We start from the raw sequence: 18,624 nt of genomic DNA on the forward strand, positions 1-18,624 counted from the left end.
GGAGCTAGCGCGTCTGTTGCAGGCGTCCGTGGCCGGCGATGGTCGATATGACGGTGTGCACGCCATCGAGCGCCCCGACGAGCGCGGCGGGGTCGGGCGTACGAGACGGCGACGATGGGCACGCCGAGTTTGTCGAGGACGGGGTGGTGGCTCGCGCGGCGGCAGAGGACGACGACATCGTGGTTGCCGGCCTCGACGATGGCCTCGACGATGTAGAGGCCGATGCCGCCGACGGCGCCTCCTGCGACTGCGACCTTGACCATTGTTGTGAGCGTATGATGGTGAAGCGGCGTGTAGAGGCTTTACTATTTGATGCTGGTCTTCTATTCTAGGTGCCTCTGCGTTTATACTGGTCTGCGGCGCAGACGCAGTGATAGGTACTGCGGTGGGCCCTCGCTAGACGATCACCGCGAGATGCCCGAGATGCCCGAGTTCAGGGCGCCCAATAACCCTAACCATGTTCTTCACTCGACCTGCTCCCTGCCTGGCCAAGACCGTCGAGAATAACATTATTCTCTCTATTAGCTGTAATTTTATTTTATATGAGGATAATGTGGATACAGGACGGTTCCGCAAATACACTTTACCTCAATTAGGTATCTTCATGCACTAAATATTCGGCAGTATGCTTATGTAGGTCATATGAATTGAACTAAGAACATGAACTGAATACTTTTACTATAAATAGCATGCAGCAGCGATATAGAAGCTCAAGCGGCGCATAATAAGTGCCCAAATCGTGGCCTGCAGCGCATGGATACGGCGCGCTTTCCCAATTTGGAGGGCAGCGCACTCGCAATATTTGGGCTCTGCCGGGCTCACGAGAAGCTCCGAGGGCATAATCATAATGCGTAATCCCCAGTGAAAAGTTGTTCTAGCAGAAAGTATGCAGAAAGTAGTTGTACATACCCTGTGTGAAATGTGTTTGGGATCAATATAGCCCAATCTATCGTCCTCGTCGTATTTCGACGCCTAGAGCACTCTCCCGCTACCTCGACCTGAAACACGCCGGCTTGGCCTCTGCGCCGCCTCCTAGGGTCCCATACCTCATCGACTTCGCTATGGGCGCTTTGACACGCTCTGCTCCAGACCGCGTTGACTGCGAGCCGGTCGTGTCACCACGCCAAGCACCACGCTCACAGCTGTTACTCTGCTCCACTTCATTAGACTGGACATTGGCGTGCGAGCCGCCTTGGAAGACAGGAAATTCTGCATGATTCGTCGCTTTAAGACCCGAAACCGTGCCAGTCTCTTCAACCAATGTCAAACTGCTGTCAAAGCGAGTCCAAACTGAAGCCGATTCAGGCACGCTTCAAGGGGGTGTGAAGTGAGGGGGCGGGGCATCCATGAAACGCGCGTGAGCGTTAATTTTGAACTGTGACATGTATCCAGTACGGTATCTTTTACAGACAAATGTAGGTTGCGAGTTTTGCTCTTGTCTTGGTACAGTAAGGCAAAACCTGCATCCAGTTTGGCTGCTGTGTCAACCCAATGTCAGAACTGGGCGATTACGTCATTGCCCTGTACGGACTAATGGGAATATCATCACATGATCCCTTTATTATCTTGTAGTAATACGACATCTGATTACTCATGCTTAGTATACATGCTTACGCTCACAGTACCATAGGTCTTATAGCGGTATCAGAGGTCCTGACTCACATGTATACTGGCCCTGTAGCACAGAATAAAGTAAGAGTTCAGTCGCACTTTCACACCCAATCCCGTCTGAAACGTCCGAAACGTCGCTTCAAGGCTCGAAACCGATCCTCTTCAGGCTGTCCTCCAATGCCTGAAGGTCTAAATCGCCATCAAAGTCAGTCTTAAGCCAAACCATGCAAACCCTGATTTGCGACATTTTGAGTCGCAACGGCCGCGATCGTGATGAGACCCCGCCCCGCCTCACGAAGCTCTGTGCATGATGGTGCACCGCAGGATCTTCATGGCGCGTAGGTGCTTGCTGGACAGGCCTTCGGTGTATATAAGCTCGCTCGACCGCCATAGCCAAACCACACATTCCTCGCCTTCCTTGACTCGACAGCCTCACAGCTCTTTCGACCCCACACCGCTCACACCGCCATGTACTTCATCACCTCTCTTGTCCTGGCTCTCGCTGCAACGACTGCTGTCTCGATGCCGTCCCCCAAGGCCCGCGGCGAGGACCGCATCGCTCGTCGTGCCCGCGGCAAAATCATGTCGAGGGCCGATCCGGCGGATAACTCTCAAATTCAGTTCAACCCATTTGCAGCTGGCGCCGCCGTGACCGGGGCTGCAGTGAGTCTCTCCTTATGTCTCTGTGCGACATGTGTGTTGACTTCCGCATAGGGTACGATCACAGGTGCCACCGGGTCGTTCGTGGCTACGGCGCCTAGTGTGCCTGAGGGCGAGGATCCGACTGGTCTCTATTCCTTCAGCAGCACGGTCGGCATTGATTGGCAGCTCTGCTTGACCGGCGGCGTCCTGAGTGGTGTCGGCTCCTACATCCAGAATGGTTCAGTGACCTTTAGTAGTCAGTCCGCGCTCCGTGCCCTCCTCGCATGCTAACAAACCATCTATATCCTCACAGTCGATACCTCGGCTTTCCCTAGCGGCTCCATCTCCCCCTCGGACTTCATCATCTCGGAGGGCGACAACATTACTGTAAGCGTCACCGCGACAAATGCGACGTCTAGTACGTCAGTCTATACCAACCAGAACACGAACCAGACCATCTCCGTGGTCATCGCTTCCGGCACTTTGTGCATGGCGGAGGCAGACTTTATCATAGATCAACTCAACACCTCCCTTGCCGATTTTGGTACGGTCGACTTCACTGGTGTATCTGCCGAGACCGCTGCAGGTTCTCTCGACCTCTCTGGCGCAACCATTTTCGAAATTCAGAAGCACGGCACTAATTTGTCTACCGTCTCGATCACGAACTCGAGCGTCCAGGTCACATACCTCTAATGTGGCAGAAGGGATGTAGGTTTTGTGGGTCTCGGGAAATGGAAAGGAGATGGTGTATGGTTTATTTATATATCCCCTCGTGCTAGAAGAACCTATATTTATTTTTTGTAACACTGCTTGTATAATGTTCCCCATCAGCAATTTCCCAGCGGGTCTGGAGGCGCTGGAAAGTGTCTGGCGGTACCGGGCGCTGACACCAGCATCATCAGGACCACACAGCACCTCCAGAGTCGTGTAATCACTCCAGAGCCTCGGCTACGAACCCAGACACCTGTCCGCCGCTGTACTCAATGTGATCAGACCTTGTACAGACCGCGAGTGAGTCGGTGGCCGCGGTCGGACTCCGTCAGAGAAGTCTCCCCATGGCAAACGCATATGGTTGTATGTACATGTATGCAGCGACAATGCACGGCCCAGTCTCCACAATAAAATAACCTAATTATGAGCCGCCCGTGTGCTGCCTTTCTTTAAGTCCGTTGTCGCAATGGTACCGCATCCGATAATCGCTGATCCCAGACTGAACGCAATGCCAAGGACGTCATTTTGTTGTAAAGAAGATGGGCCTTGACGTTATGTCACTGGCTGGTATTATTCCCAGTGGCGGTGACCTTGCAGATACAAATGACGGAGGCTCGTAGCAATATGTGTGCATTTGTATGACCCTGTACAGTAGTCTTTAAAGGATACAAGCCGCCGTTCCAAATTTACGAAGAATGTCTGATGAACAAGGTGCGAGAACTACAGCGCTGCCGCACAAAGCCATCAAACTCCCGCTGTGCTCGCATCACCCAGACCTGCACGTACATCTCCCTCCCTGTCACCCGTCGTACTTCATTCCTCCACGTTCCGATACGAGCATACATTACAGGTGTCTGTAAGATCTGTCAGAAAGCATTTTTCTCAGGTGCCTTCTCGGCGATCTCGATTCTCAGGTGCCTTCTCGTCAACACTCCAGTGCCCATGCTGCCTCCCACAGAACTTTGACAGCTTTCTCAAGTTCTGGATATTCAACGGCAACGACGGGGGTGGCTCCGGCATGTACGATGGCTGGGCGTACTGGTGGCTGACTGTTTGCTTGAGCTGTCGTACAAGCCTGAGGAACAGCTCTAGAGTCGGCGGAATTGAATATCAGCAAGAAGGGATCTGCCAGCGACGGCTTGGGAAACCTGGAGAAATGACACGGCATCTGAATAATATGCTACGGACGGCCGCAGGCATGATACCTATACGCGACGGGTCACGACGAGTGGCGGGCTACCAAATCAGGTACAGCAGCGCGTGCTCAGTCAAAGCTAATCCACCAAAACTCGCCGAATTCTGATGTTTAGAAGCCCATGAATCAACCGAGCGTGACTCTAAGGGCCCGACAAAGGATTTCCGAGGACCGAGACTCTTTCGGTTCCATTGCTCTCGTCGCGCTCGAGTCGGCAGCGCGCAGTCCCACCTACAACAAGCGAATCGGTCGCTACTGTCTCACCAGATGCATTGCGAATTTTCCGGTGGTCTCAGCGACAATCCAATGATAAGTTATTTTACAGAAACTATGCAGATGCTTGATTGACTACTTCTTTCCCCACCACTGCCGCAGGAACTCGGGAACTCCCATGGGTTGCACCTGGGGACATAGTTCGCTGAGGTTTTGGCCCTCATACCCCATCTGGTTGCTCCTAAATGCCTGCAAAAACAACTGGGCTAGGATCTTGTCTATGTCAAGCGCAGCAAGTCCTTCCCTGGGGTGTTTGAGCGTTCCTGGGCTGCTCGAGTTGATGGTCTCCAGTAGCTGCTTCTCAGATAAGTACATCACATCGAATTTCTGGCCTGTGAGGTGGGACGATCAACCACTGCTCTTACCTAACAATAAAACCTGTCGGGCTCACCTCGGACCTGCTCGGCCTGCTGCACAATCTCGTTCAGCTTCCTCCTGTCTCCCCTGATCTGGCTGAACTCGGGCCACTTGTCCAAGTCCAAGCTCGCCGCGACGAACTTCCCGATGTCCTCCGCCCGTGTCTGCACAAAGTACGCAGAACCGTCCCCGGGGAGCGTCGCCCTGCAGTGTTCAACGTCGAATATGAATACGAACGGGTCCAGGTGGCCGAGGCCCGGTGTGCCGGCGGCAAGGTAGTTCATGAACATGCCGACCTCGAACACGGTGTACTCGAGCCCGCTCGCGCGCACTGCCTCGAGCACAGGCCACTTGGGCCGGAAGAGCGCGATGGGGTTGTCCGGGATCGAGCGCACGACGAACTCGCTGGCGCGAAGCGCGTCACGCCCGCCTTGATGGCCGCGTTGAGCAGTGCGAGCTGCGCGTCCGTGAAGGCGTCTGCGCCGGGGCCCCCGATGGTCGATATGACGGTGTGCACGCCTTCGAGGGCCTTGACGAGCGCGGCGGGGTCAGCGTACGAGACGGCGACGATGGGCACGCCAAGCTTGTCGAGGACGGGATGGCTCGCGCGGCGGGAGAGGACGATGACGTCGTGGTTGCCGGCCTCGACGATGGCCTCGACGATGTAGAGGCCGATGCCGCCGGTACCTCCTGCGATTGCGACTTTGACCATTGTTGTGAGTGTGTGATAGTGAAGCGGTGTGTAGAAGCTTTACGACACGATGCTGCTCTTCTGTCCTGGGTGCCTCTGCCTTTATACTAGTCTCCAGCGCAAGCGCAATGGTTGGGTTACTGTGTGGTGATCATCGAGCGAGGGGTCCTCCGAGACACCTAAATGTGTTCGTGCGCCTAATAGCCCCAACCTGCTTTTTGCTTAGCCTGCTCTCTGTTTAGCCGATGTCAGGCTGTTATGACAAAACAAGCGGGCGAACATGGCGAACGGGAGGCTCCAAGGTCGCATTCACATGCAGCGCGGTTTCTGCCTGCCTCCCCTTCACTTGAATTTTGCAAAGGGACGATGAGCCCCGAGCACGGCGCCTGCGGTGCGGCACTGGCAAAAGCAAGTAGTGATGTGCGGGCCCGGCTTGGGCTCAAAGCCCGGGCTTGGGCTTGTGGCGACGTCGAGCCGAGCCCTGAGCCCGAGCCGAGCCCGAGCCCGGCCCAAGCCTTGGGCTTAAGCCCGGGCTTGCTCACAATACAACGAGTGTTCCGGTGCTATCAAAAGGGAATGTATTTGGGTGTAGTAGATTAATACTGCATGTACTCACTAAATTATAACCTCCAGAAGATCTACATCTGCGGAACAAGTCGAGTCGCAGCGAAGTCCACGAGCGTGCGCCTACGGCAGGCACCAGATGGTGACGCACAATCGTGCTCGGCGGGAGCCGTTACATCTAGAATATCTACATTTTGTCTTCTATGTGCATATTAGGTCGCTCTCTCCTCATTCTGAACTCAGGGAACGGTAACGGAGCCAGCACACCCAAGCCTGGGCTTCCGGGCCGGGCTTGGGCTTGACTACGCTCCGAGCCCGGCCTTGAGCCCGCTGCCGGGCTTGACTCGGGCCAGGCTTTTTGGGCCGGGCTTGGCGGGCTTGGAGGCTTTGAGGCCCGGCCCGCACATCACTAGAGCCTGTGAGCGCGCTGGTATTCAGTTGTCTAACACCCAGACTGTGATAGCTTCCCCAGGCTCTGACTCAGTCGGGATGTATACACCAAACTTATCAATCAACCCGAGCAACTTCATATGTAGAAGCCTCGTCCTTGTCATCCATCATCAAGACATCTTGTGGGTCCTACGGAACCAGGCCACTAGTCAGATAAACAGCGAAATGGATATCATAGCTTGGGAATTCCAGGCTTACCCTGCAGTGTCAGTCCTAAACAGCAACCATGACAGGTCGAACGTACGTGATGGAAGCTATGACCCGGGGCTTGGTCTACTAAAACATTGACATAACGTAGTCACTTATATCAGTCATCTGTGAAGCTGGCGATCTCGAGGGCTGCGTGCTCGGGCGGGCATCATGCTAGTCGCGTTTCCTACAGACTACTTGGTACTTTTGATAGCTTTCTTGCTAGATGTATCGCTGTTGTTCCGGCGGTCCCAGTCTCGAAAAAGCAGCACGTAAACTCTGCAAGACCCTGCAGATGCTCATTCTACTGCTGCTTTCCCCACCACTGCTGCAAGAACTCGGGGACTCCCGTGGACTGCACCTGAGGACAAAGTTCGTTGAGGTTCTTGCCTTCGTATCCCGTCCGGTTGCTCCTCAAGATCTGCAGGTACAACTGGGCCCGAGCCACCTCAACCTCACTCGCAGTGGGCTTCCCGTCTGGACGTCCGGGCGCTCCTGGGCTGCGCGAGTTGATGGTCTCGAGTATCTGTTGCTCGGACAGGTGTGTCACATCGAATTTTTGGCCTGCGGGAGAAGATCAGACGCCATTCCTATGCAACAACCAGAGACTACAGAACGCACCATGGACCTTCTCGGCTAGCCGCACGATCTCGTTCAGCGTCCTCCGGCCTCCCCTCATTTGGCTAAACTCGGGCCACTCCTCCAGGTCCAAGCTCGCCGCGACGAACCTTCCGACGTCTTCCGCGCGCGTCTGCACAAAGTACGTAGAGCCATCGCCGGGTATCGTCGCCGCGCAGCGCTCGACGTCGAACATGTACTTGTGCGGCTTCAGGTGCCCGAGGCCTTGCGTGCTGATCGCGAGGTAGTTCATGAAGATGCTGGCCTCGAACGTGGTGTATGCGAGCCCGCTCGCGCGCACCGCCTCGAGCACAGGCCACTTGGGCCAGAAGAGCGCGACGGGGTTGTCGGCGATGGAGCGCACGACGAACTCGCTGGGCGCGAAGCGCGTCACGCCCGCCTTGACGGCCGCGTCGAGCAGTGCGAGCTGCGCGTCCGTCGACGCGCGCCCTAGCGCCGATATGACGGTGTGCACGCCTTCGAGTGCCACGACGAGCGCGGCGGGGTCGGCGTACGAGACGGCGAAGACGCGCACGCCGAGTTTCTCGAGCGCCGGGTGGTCTGCGCGGCGCGAGAGGACGATGACGTCGTGGTTGCCGGCCTCGACGATACCCTCGAAGATGTGCAGGCCGATGCCGTTGGTGCCTCCTGCGACGGCGACTTTGACCGTGGTGAGCGAGTGATAGTACAGCGGCAGTGCAATCCCTTGCTCTTCAATTCGAGATGCCCGTTACATGGCGATTTCTGGCACGAACGCAGTGTGAATGTCTCAATTACCGGACTCGGCCGGAAACTTGGCCGGGACCGTTTGATGTACGCACGCAGCGCATGGTAGCAGTTTCATCTTCTGAAGTGGGCAAACGTTGATGAGTCATACAAGATATTTCAGACGTACTTCAAGTTATAGCTCTGCCCGCCTAACACACGCAGGCTCCTGCCCTAGATCTGTTCAAGTAGCTTAGGTATGCAACAGCGAACGCACGACGGGCTCTACGTACGCCGTTCTGATAGCGCTACTTTCACACATTTAGGTAATCCAGTCTCCCGCAAAGGTGCACAGGCACCTCCTTGTTGTCCGTGCTCCAGACTCGTACATACATGCTGCCCGTCCAGATCCCGTCCAGCGTGTCTGCGTCGAATGCGGGCCTGGATAGCGCGAGCGAAGATTGGTACGTCGAGCAGAGGATTCATCTTGTAGTACTAGGCTTATGCGGGGTAAAGATCATGGGAGGAGCCGCGAAGCACTGGTATAGCGTCGCCCGGCTGATTTGCGAGAGCCTCAACTTCGAAAACCGCGGTGCATTCAAACCGGCATCGCACAGTCGCGATACAACACGCAAATAGGTGCTTCTCGTTATTTTCTCGTCATTTGTATCACGAACGTTCCGGTGGTCTCAGCAGGCAAACTGTACAGGGCTACGCGAATGTTTAGTTTACTACTTCTTTCCCCACCACTGCTGCAGAAACTCGGGGACTCCCACGGGCTGCACCTGAGGGAGAAGCTCGTTAATATTCTTGCCCTCAAATCCCAACGGGTTGCTCCTCAAGGTCTGCAGAAACCACTGGGCCAGGATCTTCTCCATGTCAAGCGCAGCGAACCTCTCGTCGGGGTGTTTAAGCGTTCCCGGGCTGCTCGAATTGATGGTCTCCAGTAGTTGCTGCTCAGATAAGTACGTCACATCGAATTTCTGGCCTGTGAGGGAGATAATCAGCAGCCGTCATTACGCTGCGATAAAGCCTGCCGAGCTCACCTCGGACCTGCTCGGCCAGCTGCACAATCTCGTTCAGCTTCCTCCTGTCTCCCCTGATCTGGCTGAACTCGGGCCACTTGTCCAAGTCCAAGCTCGCCGCGACGAACTTCCCGATGTCCTCCCCCCGCGTCTGCACAAAGTACGCAGAACCGTCACCAGGGAGCGTCGCCTTGCAGTGTTCGACGTCGAATATCAGCGTGAGCGGGTCCAGGTGCCCGAGGCCCGGCGTGCCGCTCGCGAGGTAGTTCATGAACATGCCGACCTCGTAGATCGTGTACTCGAGCCCACTCTTCTTCACCGCCTCCGTGACGGGCCACTTGGCTCGGTAGATCTCGATGGGATTGTCGGCGGCCGAGCGCGCGGCGAACTCGCTCGGCGCGAAGCGCGTCACGCCAGCTTTGACGGCCGCATCGAGCAGTGCGAGCTGCGCGTCCGTGAAGGCGTCCGCACCGGGGCCGGCGATGGTCGAAATGACGGTGTGCACGCCCTCGAGGGCCTTGACGAGCGCGGCGGGGTCGTTGTACGAGACGGCGACGATGGGCACGCCGAGTTTGTCGAGGACGGGGTGGCTCGGGCGGCGGGAGAGGACGATGACATCGTGGTTGCCGGCCTCGACGATGGCCTCGACGATGTGGAGGCCGATACCACCGGTGCCTCCTGCGACTGCGACTTTGACCATTGTTGTGAGTGTGTGATAGTGAAGCGGTGTGTAGAGGCTTTACAATGTAGTGCTCCTCTTCCATCCTATATGCCCCTGCCTTTATACTGGGCCCCATTGCAGACACAATGGTGTGCTGGACAGCGCCTTCGCTGACTCATAGCCCGGCTATGCCGTGGTACACGTACGCCTGTCTGGTTCTTCCGTCGGTCTTCGACCCCGCTGTTGTCAAGCCCAACATGGTCCGCATCTGGTCAATGAGCCATCAGTAGTTATGCTACCTTGAGAAAATGTGTTCACAAGGAGACCCTGATTCTCGAGTTCCCATAGCCCTCCCAAGGTTCGAACGATGGTGCAAGATATCTCTGATGTTCACGAGTACCGCTGCGGGCCTGGTGGGACGACGCTGACCAAGCATATTCCTCGCGACATCAACTCCGATATGGCGACTACGAAGCTCGCTAACATGCGACAAGGGCACAGAAGTCGAATGGGTCCGGGCAGTTTCGGCGAAACTTGCCGTGCTGCCTCTGGCCTGGACCTTGACTTCTACGTCTAATTTTTTGTGTCGAATCCCCAAGTCGTGTTACGAAACGCATTTGACATTGGCGATGAGGGTAGCTCTGAACGTACTTGCCTTCCAAATGTGGACGCGTTGCCCACTCCAACGAAAGCAGTAGCATCTAGCAGCATCCTCATGTAACACTTTCATGAATCCCGGCCAAGTGAGTCTACAACGACAAGCACACGACAAACTTGACATCGTTCAGCCAATGTCAAAGAAGTTGACTTCAGTCCTGTTGCTGCGAGGCGCATCGGTATTCAGCCATCTGCCGTTAGGGGGTCCTTGCCAAGTGTGCGAAACTGGGCCATTGATCAGATTAATAAGCATCATGGCGGGAAAAAAATCTCACCTTGTTAACGCTGACATTGCAATATCGCCCGAGGGTGTCTTTCTCCAACGTCTCCAACGAATAGGACATCGTCTACTTTCAACCACTCCCTCACCTCATCCGACGACTCCAGTAGCCCCTGCAGGAAGAAACGTTCGACGGGTGAAAGGGTTGGTGCAAGGGCTTGTCGCAGCGTGTGTCGGACCGGTCTTGGAGCGAATCTGAACTTGTGCCGCGGACGGAGATGTAGACGTGCGCTCCGGTGTCCGTTGTGGTACGGGTGCCGATTAGACGCGAGAGCAGGACGTATGCTTACGGTCTTGTTCAGAGCGTAGCAGCCTAGGCGCGAACATTTCAGCCCACGGATGCAACATTCGGTGTCCTTTCGTGAGTGGGTCCCAGAGCGTCACCAGCAGGTGTGAGAAGCAGTCTGTGGTTGCCCCAATATTGGCGGTATGCCAACGCGAGCATTGTATATTACGGGAGAGCTCAGAGCATGCGCGTCAAGTCAGAGTGTGAGCTCGGTTTGTCAAGACCGTGGTGAATGTCGGCAACTTAACGAGTTGAACTGAGCGTGTGAATATGACGTAATGAGATGGGTAAACACATTGTTCAACTGCTTTCCTGATTCCAGTAAGAAACCGTACTTACTTCGGCAACTTCCGCTCTCTTCAAACAATACGCTACGCTTCCTTCGCGTTCTCGAGTCCGTTACCAGCGCTCTGGCATTGAGCGATGTGCAGGTCGCTTCTGCTGTCGAATGCCGAGGGAATAATAGAAGATATTCCTAGTTGCCTCAACGATGACTCACTCGCCGGAACCGCAGCAGAGGGCCTAGGCTGCTCGTTAATGTTGGGTGGGAGCGAAGGTTCACTGGCATGAAGTTAATTTCAAGGCACGAACACAATGCAGGAAACCTAACGCCGCCGATGATCTAGCTGGGAGGTCGCCTGCAGCGGTACCGCAGATACTACCTGATTCATCAGGCATGAGAAAACGGCATGCTGGCGGTACAAAGATATAAAAGTATCACACCATCTCTGCGGACGATGTATCCAGTGTTCCCGTCATCTACACGGCCACGCCCTCCCCAATACCATGGTCAAAGTCGTCGTCGCAGGAGGCACCGGCCACACCGGCCTGCATATCGTCGAGGGCATCGTCGAGGCCGGCGGGCACGAGGTCGTCGTCTTCTCCCGCCAGGCCACGAATCCTGTCCTTGAGAAGCTCGGCGTGCCGATCGTCACCGTCTCGTACGACGACCCCGCTGCGCTCGCCAAGGCCCTCGCGGGAGTGCACACCGTCATCTCGACGATCAGCGGCCTCACCGCGGACACAATCACGAAACCGCAGCTCGCACTCCTTGATGCCGCAGTCAAGGCGGGCGTGAAGCGCTTTGCGCCGAGCGAGTTCGGCACGCGTTCGATCCCTGACAACCCCATCGAGCTCTACCGCAACAAATGGCCCGTCGCGGAGGCGGTCATGAAGAGCGGGCTCGAACATACCATCTTCGAGGTCGGCGTATACATGAACACCCTCGCGAGCGGTACCGCGGGTGTCGGGCACCTGCCCCCGATGAAGTTCATGTTTGACGTTGAGAAATGCAAGGCGACGATCCCAGGCGACGGCTCCGCGCCCGTCGTTTACACACGCATCGAGGACGTCGGGCGGTTCGTCGCGGCCAGCCTCAACTTGAACGAATGGCCACAGTACAGCCAAATGAGAGGTGACCGAAAGACGTACAACGAGATCCTGGGGCTCGCAGAGAACGCACGTGGCGAGTATTTCTGCAGGAGACTCCGCGCGACCGGGCTAAAGTTTCCTTACAGGCAAGAAGTTTGAGACGACGTACTTGTCCAAGGAACAGCTCCTGAAGATCATTGAGGAGCGGCGCGACAAACCGCTTGATTTTCAGAAGATGTTCGCCCAGTGGTGGCTGGAGGTCTTAAAGGGCAATCCCGCGGGATACGAAGGCAAGAATATCAACGATCTTTGTCCTCAAGTCCAGCCTATGCCGATCGAAGAGTTCTTGCAGAAGTGGTGGTAATCTGCCGCATTTACGTCTTCCTGGATGTTGGATCGAGTATATTTTGCACGAGTTCTCTGGGGTCGTGACCAACATGAATTTACAGAAATCTCTTTTCTCCCTGTTATGTGCTGTCTTCGTTTATGGAGGGTAATGATACATCAGTACGTACTGAAGGAGTGGTGTATAAGTAGATTCATGCACGGCACGGCGATGCTCGAATCATTTCCCTCACGGTCTATACGGAGGCAGCCGCAGGAAGATGTCGGAGCTTGGGCTCGCAAGGAATCTTTCGCGAGGCAAGAGCGCGGCACCAAATGGGGTGTAGCTGGGTTCGGGAAGGTCCGCATATGGTTATACCGATACCGCGCACGCGTATCCTGTAGAATGAAAGACATGCAAACGAAGCGCTGTACAATTCAGGAAAGACTTGTGGATCAACTTGAAGATGACCGTTGTGAGAGGTAGCATCGCCGCCATCGTGATATGTCCCGGTGGCTGCAAGTTGGAGGAGATCTTCGGAAGAGAGGCATCCCGTCAGATCCTAGGCTGTAAGATGCTCATAATAAGGCTAAGCTAAAGGAAATTTACATGAATAGCTGAATGAAACGAGCCTTGTCTCGTGCTCGTCATAGCAGATTTAGTCGGACAGGAATCGGGGCCGAGGAGTGCTGCTTTGCCATGAAGTCGGACCGACTCGTCGGATAAGGCCGTACGTTCAGCTGAATGGCCCTCAGGAGATTCGCTATTGCGCTTAGTAGCGTCCCAACAGGGGCGAGAGAAACACGGTATGACAAAGTTCGCCGAAAATATTCTGCTGAGTCGTTCATGTCGTACATCCACGGTGGAAGTCGATGATGACAGAGCCATTGGAACAGAGGATGGGCTTAGTTATCATCGTCGTACCATGTGTGCGGCAATATCTGCACATGCTAGCGTACTGCTTAGCGGTGGTCGACTGTCCGTTGTGTGCTTGTTACATAAAGCTCATCAGTATGTAAATAGTACAATTCTGCTGACTACGCTTGCAGAGGCTCGGCAGGATTTAGTAAGGAACTGAACTTCGTCAGCCACTAATAAGAGCAGACGGACGGAATACAAAGCACAAAAACCTGGGAGCAGAAGAAGGGACCAAAATAGATGTCCAACACATGACATCGAGGCCCGACGGAAACGATTATGTGCGCGTATTACAGCGTTATGAGTCATCGAGGCCTCGCTCCAATCTCTAAGCACGCTGTCTAGAGGGCGAGTATAAAGGCGTGGACTGCCAGCTTGGAACGAAAAGCAAACTACAAGGCATCTGCACGCCGCTTCATTATCTCCACACTCACCACAATGGTCAAAGTCGCAGTCGCAGGCGGCACAGGCGGTATCGGTCTCCACATTGTCGAAGGCATCATTGAGACCGGGCGCCACGAAGTTGTCGTGCTCTCTCGCCGTTCGAGCCATCCCACCCTTGCCAAGATCGGCATTCGCATCATCGCCGTCTCGTACGACGACCACGCCGCCCTAGCCAAAGCCCTTGAAGGCGTGCATACCGTCATCTCCACCATCTCCGGCTTCGAAGAGAGCACTTTCACGAAGCCGCAGCTCGCCCTCCTCAACGCAGCCGTCGAGGCGGGCGTGAAGCGCTTCGTGCCAAGCGAATTCGCTGCGCGGTCGGCCCCAGACAGCCTTATTGACCTCTATCGTCTCAAGTGGCCTGTCGCAGAGGCGGCGAAGAAGAGCGGACTCGAGTACACAATTTACGAGGTCGGCATCTTCATGAACTACCTCGCGAGCGGCACCGCCGGCACCGGGCACCTGCCCCCACGCGAATTCATGTTCGACATCGAGAACTGCAAGGCGACGCTGCCTGGAGACGGATCCACGTACCTCGTATACACGCGAGCGGAGGACATTGGGAAGTTCGTTGCGGCAAGCTTGGACTTGGAGAAGTGGCCCGAGTTTAGCCAGATGAGGGGAGACAGGAAGAGGCTGAATGAGATATTGCAGCTCGCGGAGCAGGTCCGAGGTGAGTCGTATAACTTCTGTCGACATGCAAAGTCAGCCTCTTATGTATTCGCAGGTCAAAAGTTCGAAGTGACATACCTCCCTGAGGCGCAACTGGTCGAGACCCTCAATTCGCGAAACCAGGTATCACCTGAGCAACGTGATGAAAAGTCTGGCACGCTCGATCGGGAGAAGTTCTCGGCCCAGTGGTGGCTGGAGGCTTTGAGGAGGAATCCGACCGGATTCGAGGGCAAAAACCTCAACGAACTTTTTCCTCAGGTGAAGCCCGTGTGTATTGCTGATTTCCTGCAAGAATGGTGGGGAAAGAACCTGTAAAACGAGCGCCGTTTGTAGAGAATAATCGTACGAAGATCTATGACTGACTTTTCGAAATTTGAGTAGAGCACTGTCTTCGCAATATATTTGGCAAGGGCATGTCACGAGAGCTATCAAGAATCTTGCTGCTAAGATAATTATGTGACGCCGACCTCGAGAGAGAGCTTACGTAATATAAAGAGCGCTCGATAATAGGTCGGTGACTAAGCGGGGCGCTTCGCGGCGGTCCCGCGGAAAGGCAAATACTGTTGAACGTTGTCGAAGGATGGGCAATGTGGTGACCGAGTCAAGTGCCAGGTAACGTGAAAGCAACAAGAAGATTAAACGGAGATTATACAAACGTTTGTGAGTAGCTGACAGGGCTAAACAAACCCCCGGCTGCAGATGACATAGCAGGTAAGTAATTCCCGATTCCGACGGGGATTCAACAGAAGTACTGTACTGCACTTTAGAGACGAGCCTTTGTCAAGGATACAAGTAAGCAGCGCGGCGTTTTTTGCCGAAATGCCATGCCAGGATTTGTAGTGGCGATAACAGCGCAAGCGGCATGGTTGATTGCTTGCCCACCGTCGTCCTTCCAGGCGCGCAGTAGTACTTGAGTTTACGCACCAGAAATATCTGAAGACTAGGCATACGGTGACCGTGGCATGCATGGCATGCGAGCACAGGAGAGGGCTACCCAAGGTAGCATTATTATTGATAATCAGCTGCCCAGGACGCACTTACGCACCATGCTGTCCTCGTCAGCTGCAGCACCGCAACCCCACGGAAGATCCAGATGAGCATACGTATACCATAGCACGCCGGAGCTATGTGTCATTGCGTTTTTGGAGCCATTAGCTAATTCACCATCGCACTTCTGCTGGAGATCAGTATGGGGGCGTGGTCACCCTGGATCGAAGAGTGACGACGCGCTGTAGATTGCGGCTAGCTATCTACACGGTACTTCATTAGCAATTATCACAACGATTCAAGTCGCAGCAGCAGGAGGAAGCGGAGGAATCGGCCTGCACATCGTGGAGGACATAGTCGAGGCCGACAAGTACGAGGCCATCATGCTCTCCCGCAGCTTGAATCGCCCCGCCCTCGACAAACTCGGTATCTCGATCATCGCTGGCGTCGACGTTGACGCTTTCACGCAGCCGCAGCCAGCTCGCGCTCCTCGACGCTACTGTCACTAAGGGGGAAGTCAAGCGTTCCGCGCCGAGTAAGTGCTCCTTGCGCCAGTTTCCGGACGATCTCGTCGAGTTTTACTAAGCCGAGTGGCCGCAGAGGCGATGAAGTAGAGCGAGCTCGAATAAACGATCTATGAGGTCGGTATTTTCATGTATAACCTCGCTGACGGAACACCGGATCTGGAGCACCTGCAGCCACTCATCGAAATGTTTGACATCGAGCACTGCAAGGTGGTGCTTCCTAGCGATCGCTCTCTACCCTTCGTGCAGACGCGCGCAGAGGACGTTGGAAAGTTCGTCGCGGCGAGCCCGGACCCGAAGAAGCGGCCCGAGTTCAGCCAGATCAGAGGCAGTCGGCTCTCGGAAGAGACTGAACGAGGCCGTGCAGCCCGCCGACAAGGCCCGAGGCAAGTCGTACAATCTCTGTTGCCACATAAGAACAGCGGCTGATCTTTCTTTCGCAGGGCAAAAATTCGAAGTAATGTACGTATCTTCAGATTAATTTATTGATAACATCAGTACGTGCACCAAAGGGAGGCTCAAGCGTCCGGGCGAGAGTTTTGCTTCGCTTGACCTGGCGAAGAAGCCCAGTGGTGGCTGCGATGCTTGAGGAGTAATCCGGCAAGGTATGAAGGTCGGAACATTAATGAGCTTTGCCCTCAGGTGAAACCCATGGGCATCACCTAGGTTTCATAGCAATGGTATGGAGAGAAGTGATAGACCGGAAATCTGCGCAGGTTTTTGGGAATAAACCTATCAACGGTTTATGGCTGGGGCCGTCGTAATGCATCCGATGAGAAAATGATGAGGGGGATATGACTTATTGAATATAATTGCTGAATACATAGCCTCCCGGGTCTCAAGGCCGAGATCCTCTTGATAGCAGCTCATGCAAGTCCTATGGCCTTCACGCCCTACTACAGTCACCTTCAGTACTGGCGGTTCGGCAAAACCGGTCACTAATTACTAAGACACGCCGAGCCTCGTGTATTCATGCTACCGCAGGAGAGCACCATCCAGTCTGACGCAGGGTACATCTACATCGAATCAACGCGAAGACATGATACACAGTGGCGGGACAAAGCATGCGAGCGCTTGATAACGACATCGACGCTTCGCAAGCGTTCGGGTGAAAAAGACGAGTGTTGCTGAACGTCCCGGACATTCATCGTCTCTGTCGCTTGTGCTGACCACGTAGAACAACATCATAAATATATCAGATTGAAGTTTAAGTAGATATAAGCACACTAAAAGCGCAAGTACTAGTCAAGGTCCGGAAAGTAGAGGCAGCTTGAACAAGACAGCGAGTCGGAAACTCGAACAATGCACCAGCGAAACTAGACAGGGTACTACGGCGGCAACAAGCTGGGTATAAGTTGTAACGGGATGGGATTCTCGGTAGATATGCAAGTATTCCACAGCTAACGATACAAGGTGTAATGTCACAGAAACCATTTAGTCACCGCCAAGATCCTCACCAGCCGTCAACATGATTCGAACAAACGCGCCATGCGGAAGACGTAGACTCATTCATCCACAGTCACTCATAGCCTGACGAAGGACCAGCGCTGCCAGGGATTCACGCCAGGCGCCACAGGTACCATCGGGTACGCTAATGCGGGTGCTGGGTAGACGACTGCCGGAGAGTAGAGCACCGCTTGCGAAAGACACGGTGTTTCCCAGACTTGCCATGTCGGTCTAAAACAAGATGATGAGCAAAGGGACAGCAGAATGAGCACAAGCAACATACGGGTATGAAACAAGTGTGGTACAGGATGGCGCCGGGGACTGAACAAATGTCGTCAGCGGAGTTGAGGAGCGTGAGGTTGCGAACGTACGAAGCTGACCAGAGCGGGTTGTAGGACGGGAACAACAATCGCAGGAGATATCGTGCTCATAGGTAGATGCTGGGGTATAGTTATTGTATACGATGGATATGTTATTTGTGGAGAGTGCAGGCGATGGAGAGAAAACAAGTGGCATGCACTCTTGAAGATCTCTTTATATGCCGTGAGACGTCCTTTACCCATGTTAGTCGTGGTCAGTAGTGCGAGCGCACAGCCTGTAGCAGTGCCACAGGGCACAGGAAGGCGATACAACACCTCATCTGGACCGTGTTGTCCAAGAGTATAGTGGGGGCACAGAAGAGTCCGCATATATGGTCCTGCCAGCAGGACGCTGCGTATGCGATATCGCGCTGGCTGTGCTTTGCAGGACAAAAATATCCGAGGACAGGTACAGAGGGTACCCCATGACTAGGTGGAAGTGGGAGGAGCTGCGACGCAGCGGTACGTGTTCTGACTCCAGAGCTGGGACTCGGGGGATGTGGCATCTTATTGTGCGTTCGTCATGGTTTCAGTCGTTGAGTAAGTCAGATCTGCACAGAGGAGTCTTTAAACAGATGCCTCTCCGCGGCGACAGACTAGCCCGGAAAGGGTAGGTATTGTTGTCTCTCTTGAAGCGAATAACGGGGCATCTTCGCAAGGTGG

General features: G+C 54.7%; 9 protein-coding genes across 9 annotated transcripts; 5 read left to right on the top strand and 4 right to left on the bottom strand.

Annotated features, from left to right (window-relative positions):
* Nucleotides 1-4: 4 nt before the first annotated feature.
* Nucleotides 5-263, bottom strand: PHACADRAFT_192477 (uncharacterized protein; the record flags this gene model as incomplete). Its single annotated transcript, XM_007392557.1, has 2 exons — nt 5-13; nt 108-263. 2 exons carry the CDS (start codon nt 261-263, stop codon nt 5-7), a joined length of 165 nt encoding a protein of 54 aa, XP_007392619.1.
* A 584-nt stretch (nt 264-847) lies between these two features.
* On the top strand, nt 848-1,144 carry PHACADRAFT_250942 (uncharacterized protein; the record flags this gene model as incomplete). Its single annotated transcript, XM_007392558.1, has 2 exons — nt 848-861; nt 941-1,144. Coding segments are annotated over 2 exons (218 nt in total), but the record flags the coding sequence as incomplete, so codon positions are not given.
* Nucleotides 1,145-1,932: 788 nt separating this feature from the next.
* On the top strand, nt 1,933-3,246 carry PHACADRAFT_250944 (uncharacterized protein). Its single transcript, XM_007392559.1, has 3 exons — nt 1,933-2,274; nt 2,326-2,509; nt 2,567-3,246. Exons 1-3 carry the CDS (start codon nt 2,080-2,082, stop codon nt 2,944-2,946), a joined length of 759 nt encoding a protein of 252 aa, XP_007392621.1. The 5' UTR covers nt 1,933-2,079; the 3' UTR covers nt 2,947-3,246.
* A 1,261-nt stretch (nt 3,247-4,507) lies between these two features.
* Nucleotides 4,508-5,501, bottom strand: PHACADRAFT_192479 (uncharacterized protein; the record flags this gene model as incomplete). The annotated part of the gene is made up of 3 exons (XM_007392560.1): nt 4,508-4,764; nt 4,824-5,120; nt 5,192-5,501. The coding sequence occupies 3 exons, from the start codon at nt 5,499-5,501 to the stop codon at nt 4,508-4,510; spliced, it is 864 nt and encodes a 287-aa protein (XP_007392622.1).
* A 1,349-nt stretch (nt 5,502-6,850) lies between these two features.
* Nucleotides 6,851-7,416, bottom strand: PHACADRAFT_250945 (uncharacterized protein). The gene is made up of 2 exons (XM_007392561.1): nt 7,305-7,416; nt 6,851-7,247 (listed from the first exon to the last, which is right to left on the bottom strand). Exons 1-2 carry the CDS (start codon nt 7,360-7,362, stop codon nt 6,988-6,990), a joined length of 318 nt encoding a protein of 105 aa, XP_007392623.1. The 5' UTR covers nt 7,363-7,416; the 3' UTR covers nt 6,851-6,987.
* Nucleotides 7,417-8,596: 1,180 nt separating this feature from the next.
* Nucleotides 8,597-11,054, bottom strand: PHACADRAFT_250947 (uncharacterized protein). The gene is given in 9 exon segments (XM_007392562.1): nt 8,597-8,994; nt 9,053-9,846; nt 9,899-10,098; nt 10,348-10,383; nt 10,394-10,472; nt 10,502-10,544; nt 10,608-10,763; nt 10,784-10,815; nt 10,901-11,054. 2 exon segments carry the CDS (start codon nt 9,729-9,731, stop codon nt 8,738-8,740), a joined length of 936 nt encoding a protein of 311 aa, XP_007392624.1. The 5' UTR covers nt 9,732-9,846; nt 9,899-10,098; nt 10,348-10,383; nt 10,394-10,472; nt 10,502-10,544; nt 10,608-10,763; nt 10,784-10,815; nt 10,901-11,054; the 3' UTR covers nt 8,597-8,737.
* Nucleotides 11,055-11,531: 477 nt separating this feature from the next.
* PHACADRAFT_250955 (uncharacterized protein) lies at nt 11,532-12,899 on the top strand. The gene has a single exon (XM_007392563.1). The coding sequence runs from the start codon at nt 11,702-11,704 to the stop codon at nt 12,443-12,445; it is 744 nt and encodes a 247-aa protein (XP_007392625.1). The 5' UTR covers nt 11,532-11,701; the 3' UTR covers nt 12,446-12,899.
* Nucleotides 12,900-13,967: 1,068 nt separating this feature from the next.
* On the top strand, nt 13,968-15,078 carry PHACADRAFT_138514 (uncharacterized protein; the record flags this gene model as incomplete). Its single annotated transcript, XM_007392564.1, has 2 exons — nt 13,968-14,646; nt 14,701-15,078. The coding sequence occupies 2 exons, from the start codon at nt 13,968-13,970 to the stop codon at nt 14,958-14,960; spliced, it is 939 nt and encodes a 312-aa protein (XP_007392626.1). The 3' UTR covers nt 14,961-15,078.
* Nucleotides 15,079-16,285: 1,207 nt separating this feature from the next.
* On the top strand, nt 16,286-16,617 carry PHACADRAFT_192483 (uncharacterized protein; the record flags this gene model as incomplete). Its single annotated transcript, XM_007392565.1, has 2 exons — nt 16,286-16,549; nt 16,600-16,617. The coding sequence occupies 2 exons, from the start codon at nt 16,286-16,288 to the stop codon at nt 16,615-16,617; spliced, it is 282 nt and encodes a 93-aa protein (XP_007392627.1).
* Nucleotides 16,618-18,624: the final 2,007 nt, after the last annotated feature.

The sequence above is a fragment of the Phanerochaete carnosa genome (genome assembly GCF_000300595.1).
Source record: "Phanerochaete carnosa HHB-10118-sp unplaced genomic scaffold PHACAscaffold_2, whole genome shotgun sequence".
NCBI lineage: Eukaryota > Fungi > Basidiomycota > Agaricomycetes > Polyporales > Phanerochaetaceae > Phanerochaete > Phanerochaete carnosa.

Coding starts and splice junctions, on each gene's coding strand:
- PHACADRAFT_250944 (XM_007392559.1), top strand. CDS start 2,080: ATGTACTTCATCACCTCTCTTGTCCTGGCTCTCGCTGCAACGACTGCT. Junction 2,275..2,325: donor CCGCCGTGACCGGGGCTGCA/GTGAGTCTCTCC, acceptor ACTTCCGCATAG/GGTACGATCACAGGTGCCAC. Junction 2,510..2,566: donor TGGTTCAGTGACCTTTAGTA/GTCAGTCCGCGC, acceptor ATATCCTCACAG/TCGATACCTCGGCTTTCCCT.
- PHACADRAFT_250947 (XM_007392562.1), bottom strand. CDS start 9,731: ATGGTCAAAGTCGCAGTCGCAGGAGGCACCGGTGGTATCGGCCTCCAC. Junction 8,995..9,052: donor GCTGGCCGAGCAGGTCCGAG/GTGAGCTCGGCA, acceptor TCTCCCTCACAG/GCCAGAAATTCGATGTGACG.
- PHACADRAFT_250945 (XM_007392561.1), bottom strand. CDS start 7,362: ATGAGGGGAGGCCGGAGGACGCTGAACGAGATCGTGCGGCTAGCCGAG. Junction 7,248..7,304: donor GCTAGCCGAGAAGGTCCATG/GTGCGTTCTGTA, acceptor CTTCTCCCGCAG/GCCAAAAATTCGATGTGACA.
- PHACADRAFT_250955 (XM_007392563.1), top strand. CDS start 11,702: ATGGTCAAAGTCGTCGTCGCAGGAGGCACCGGCCACACCGGCCTGCAT.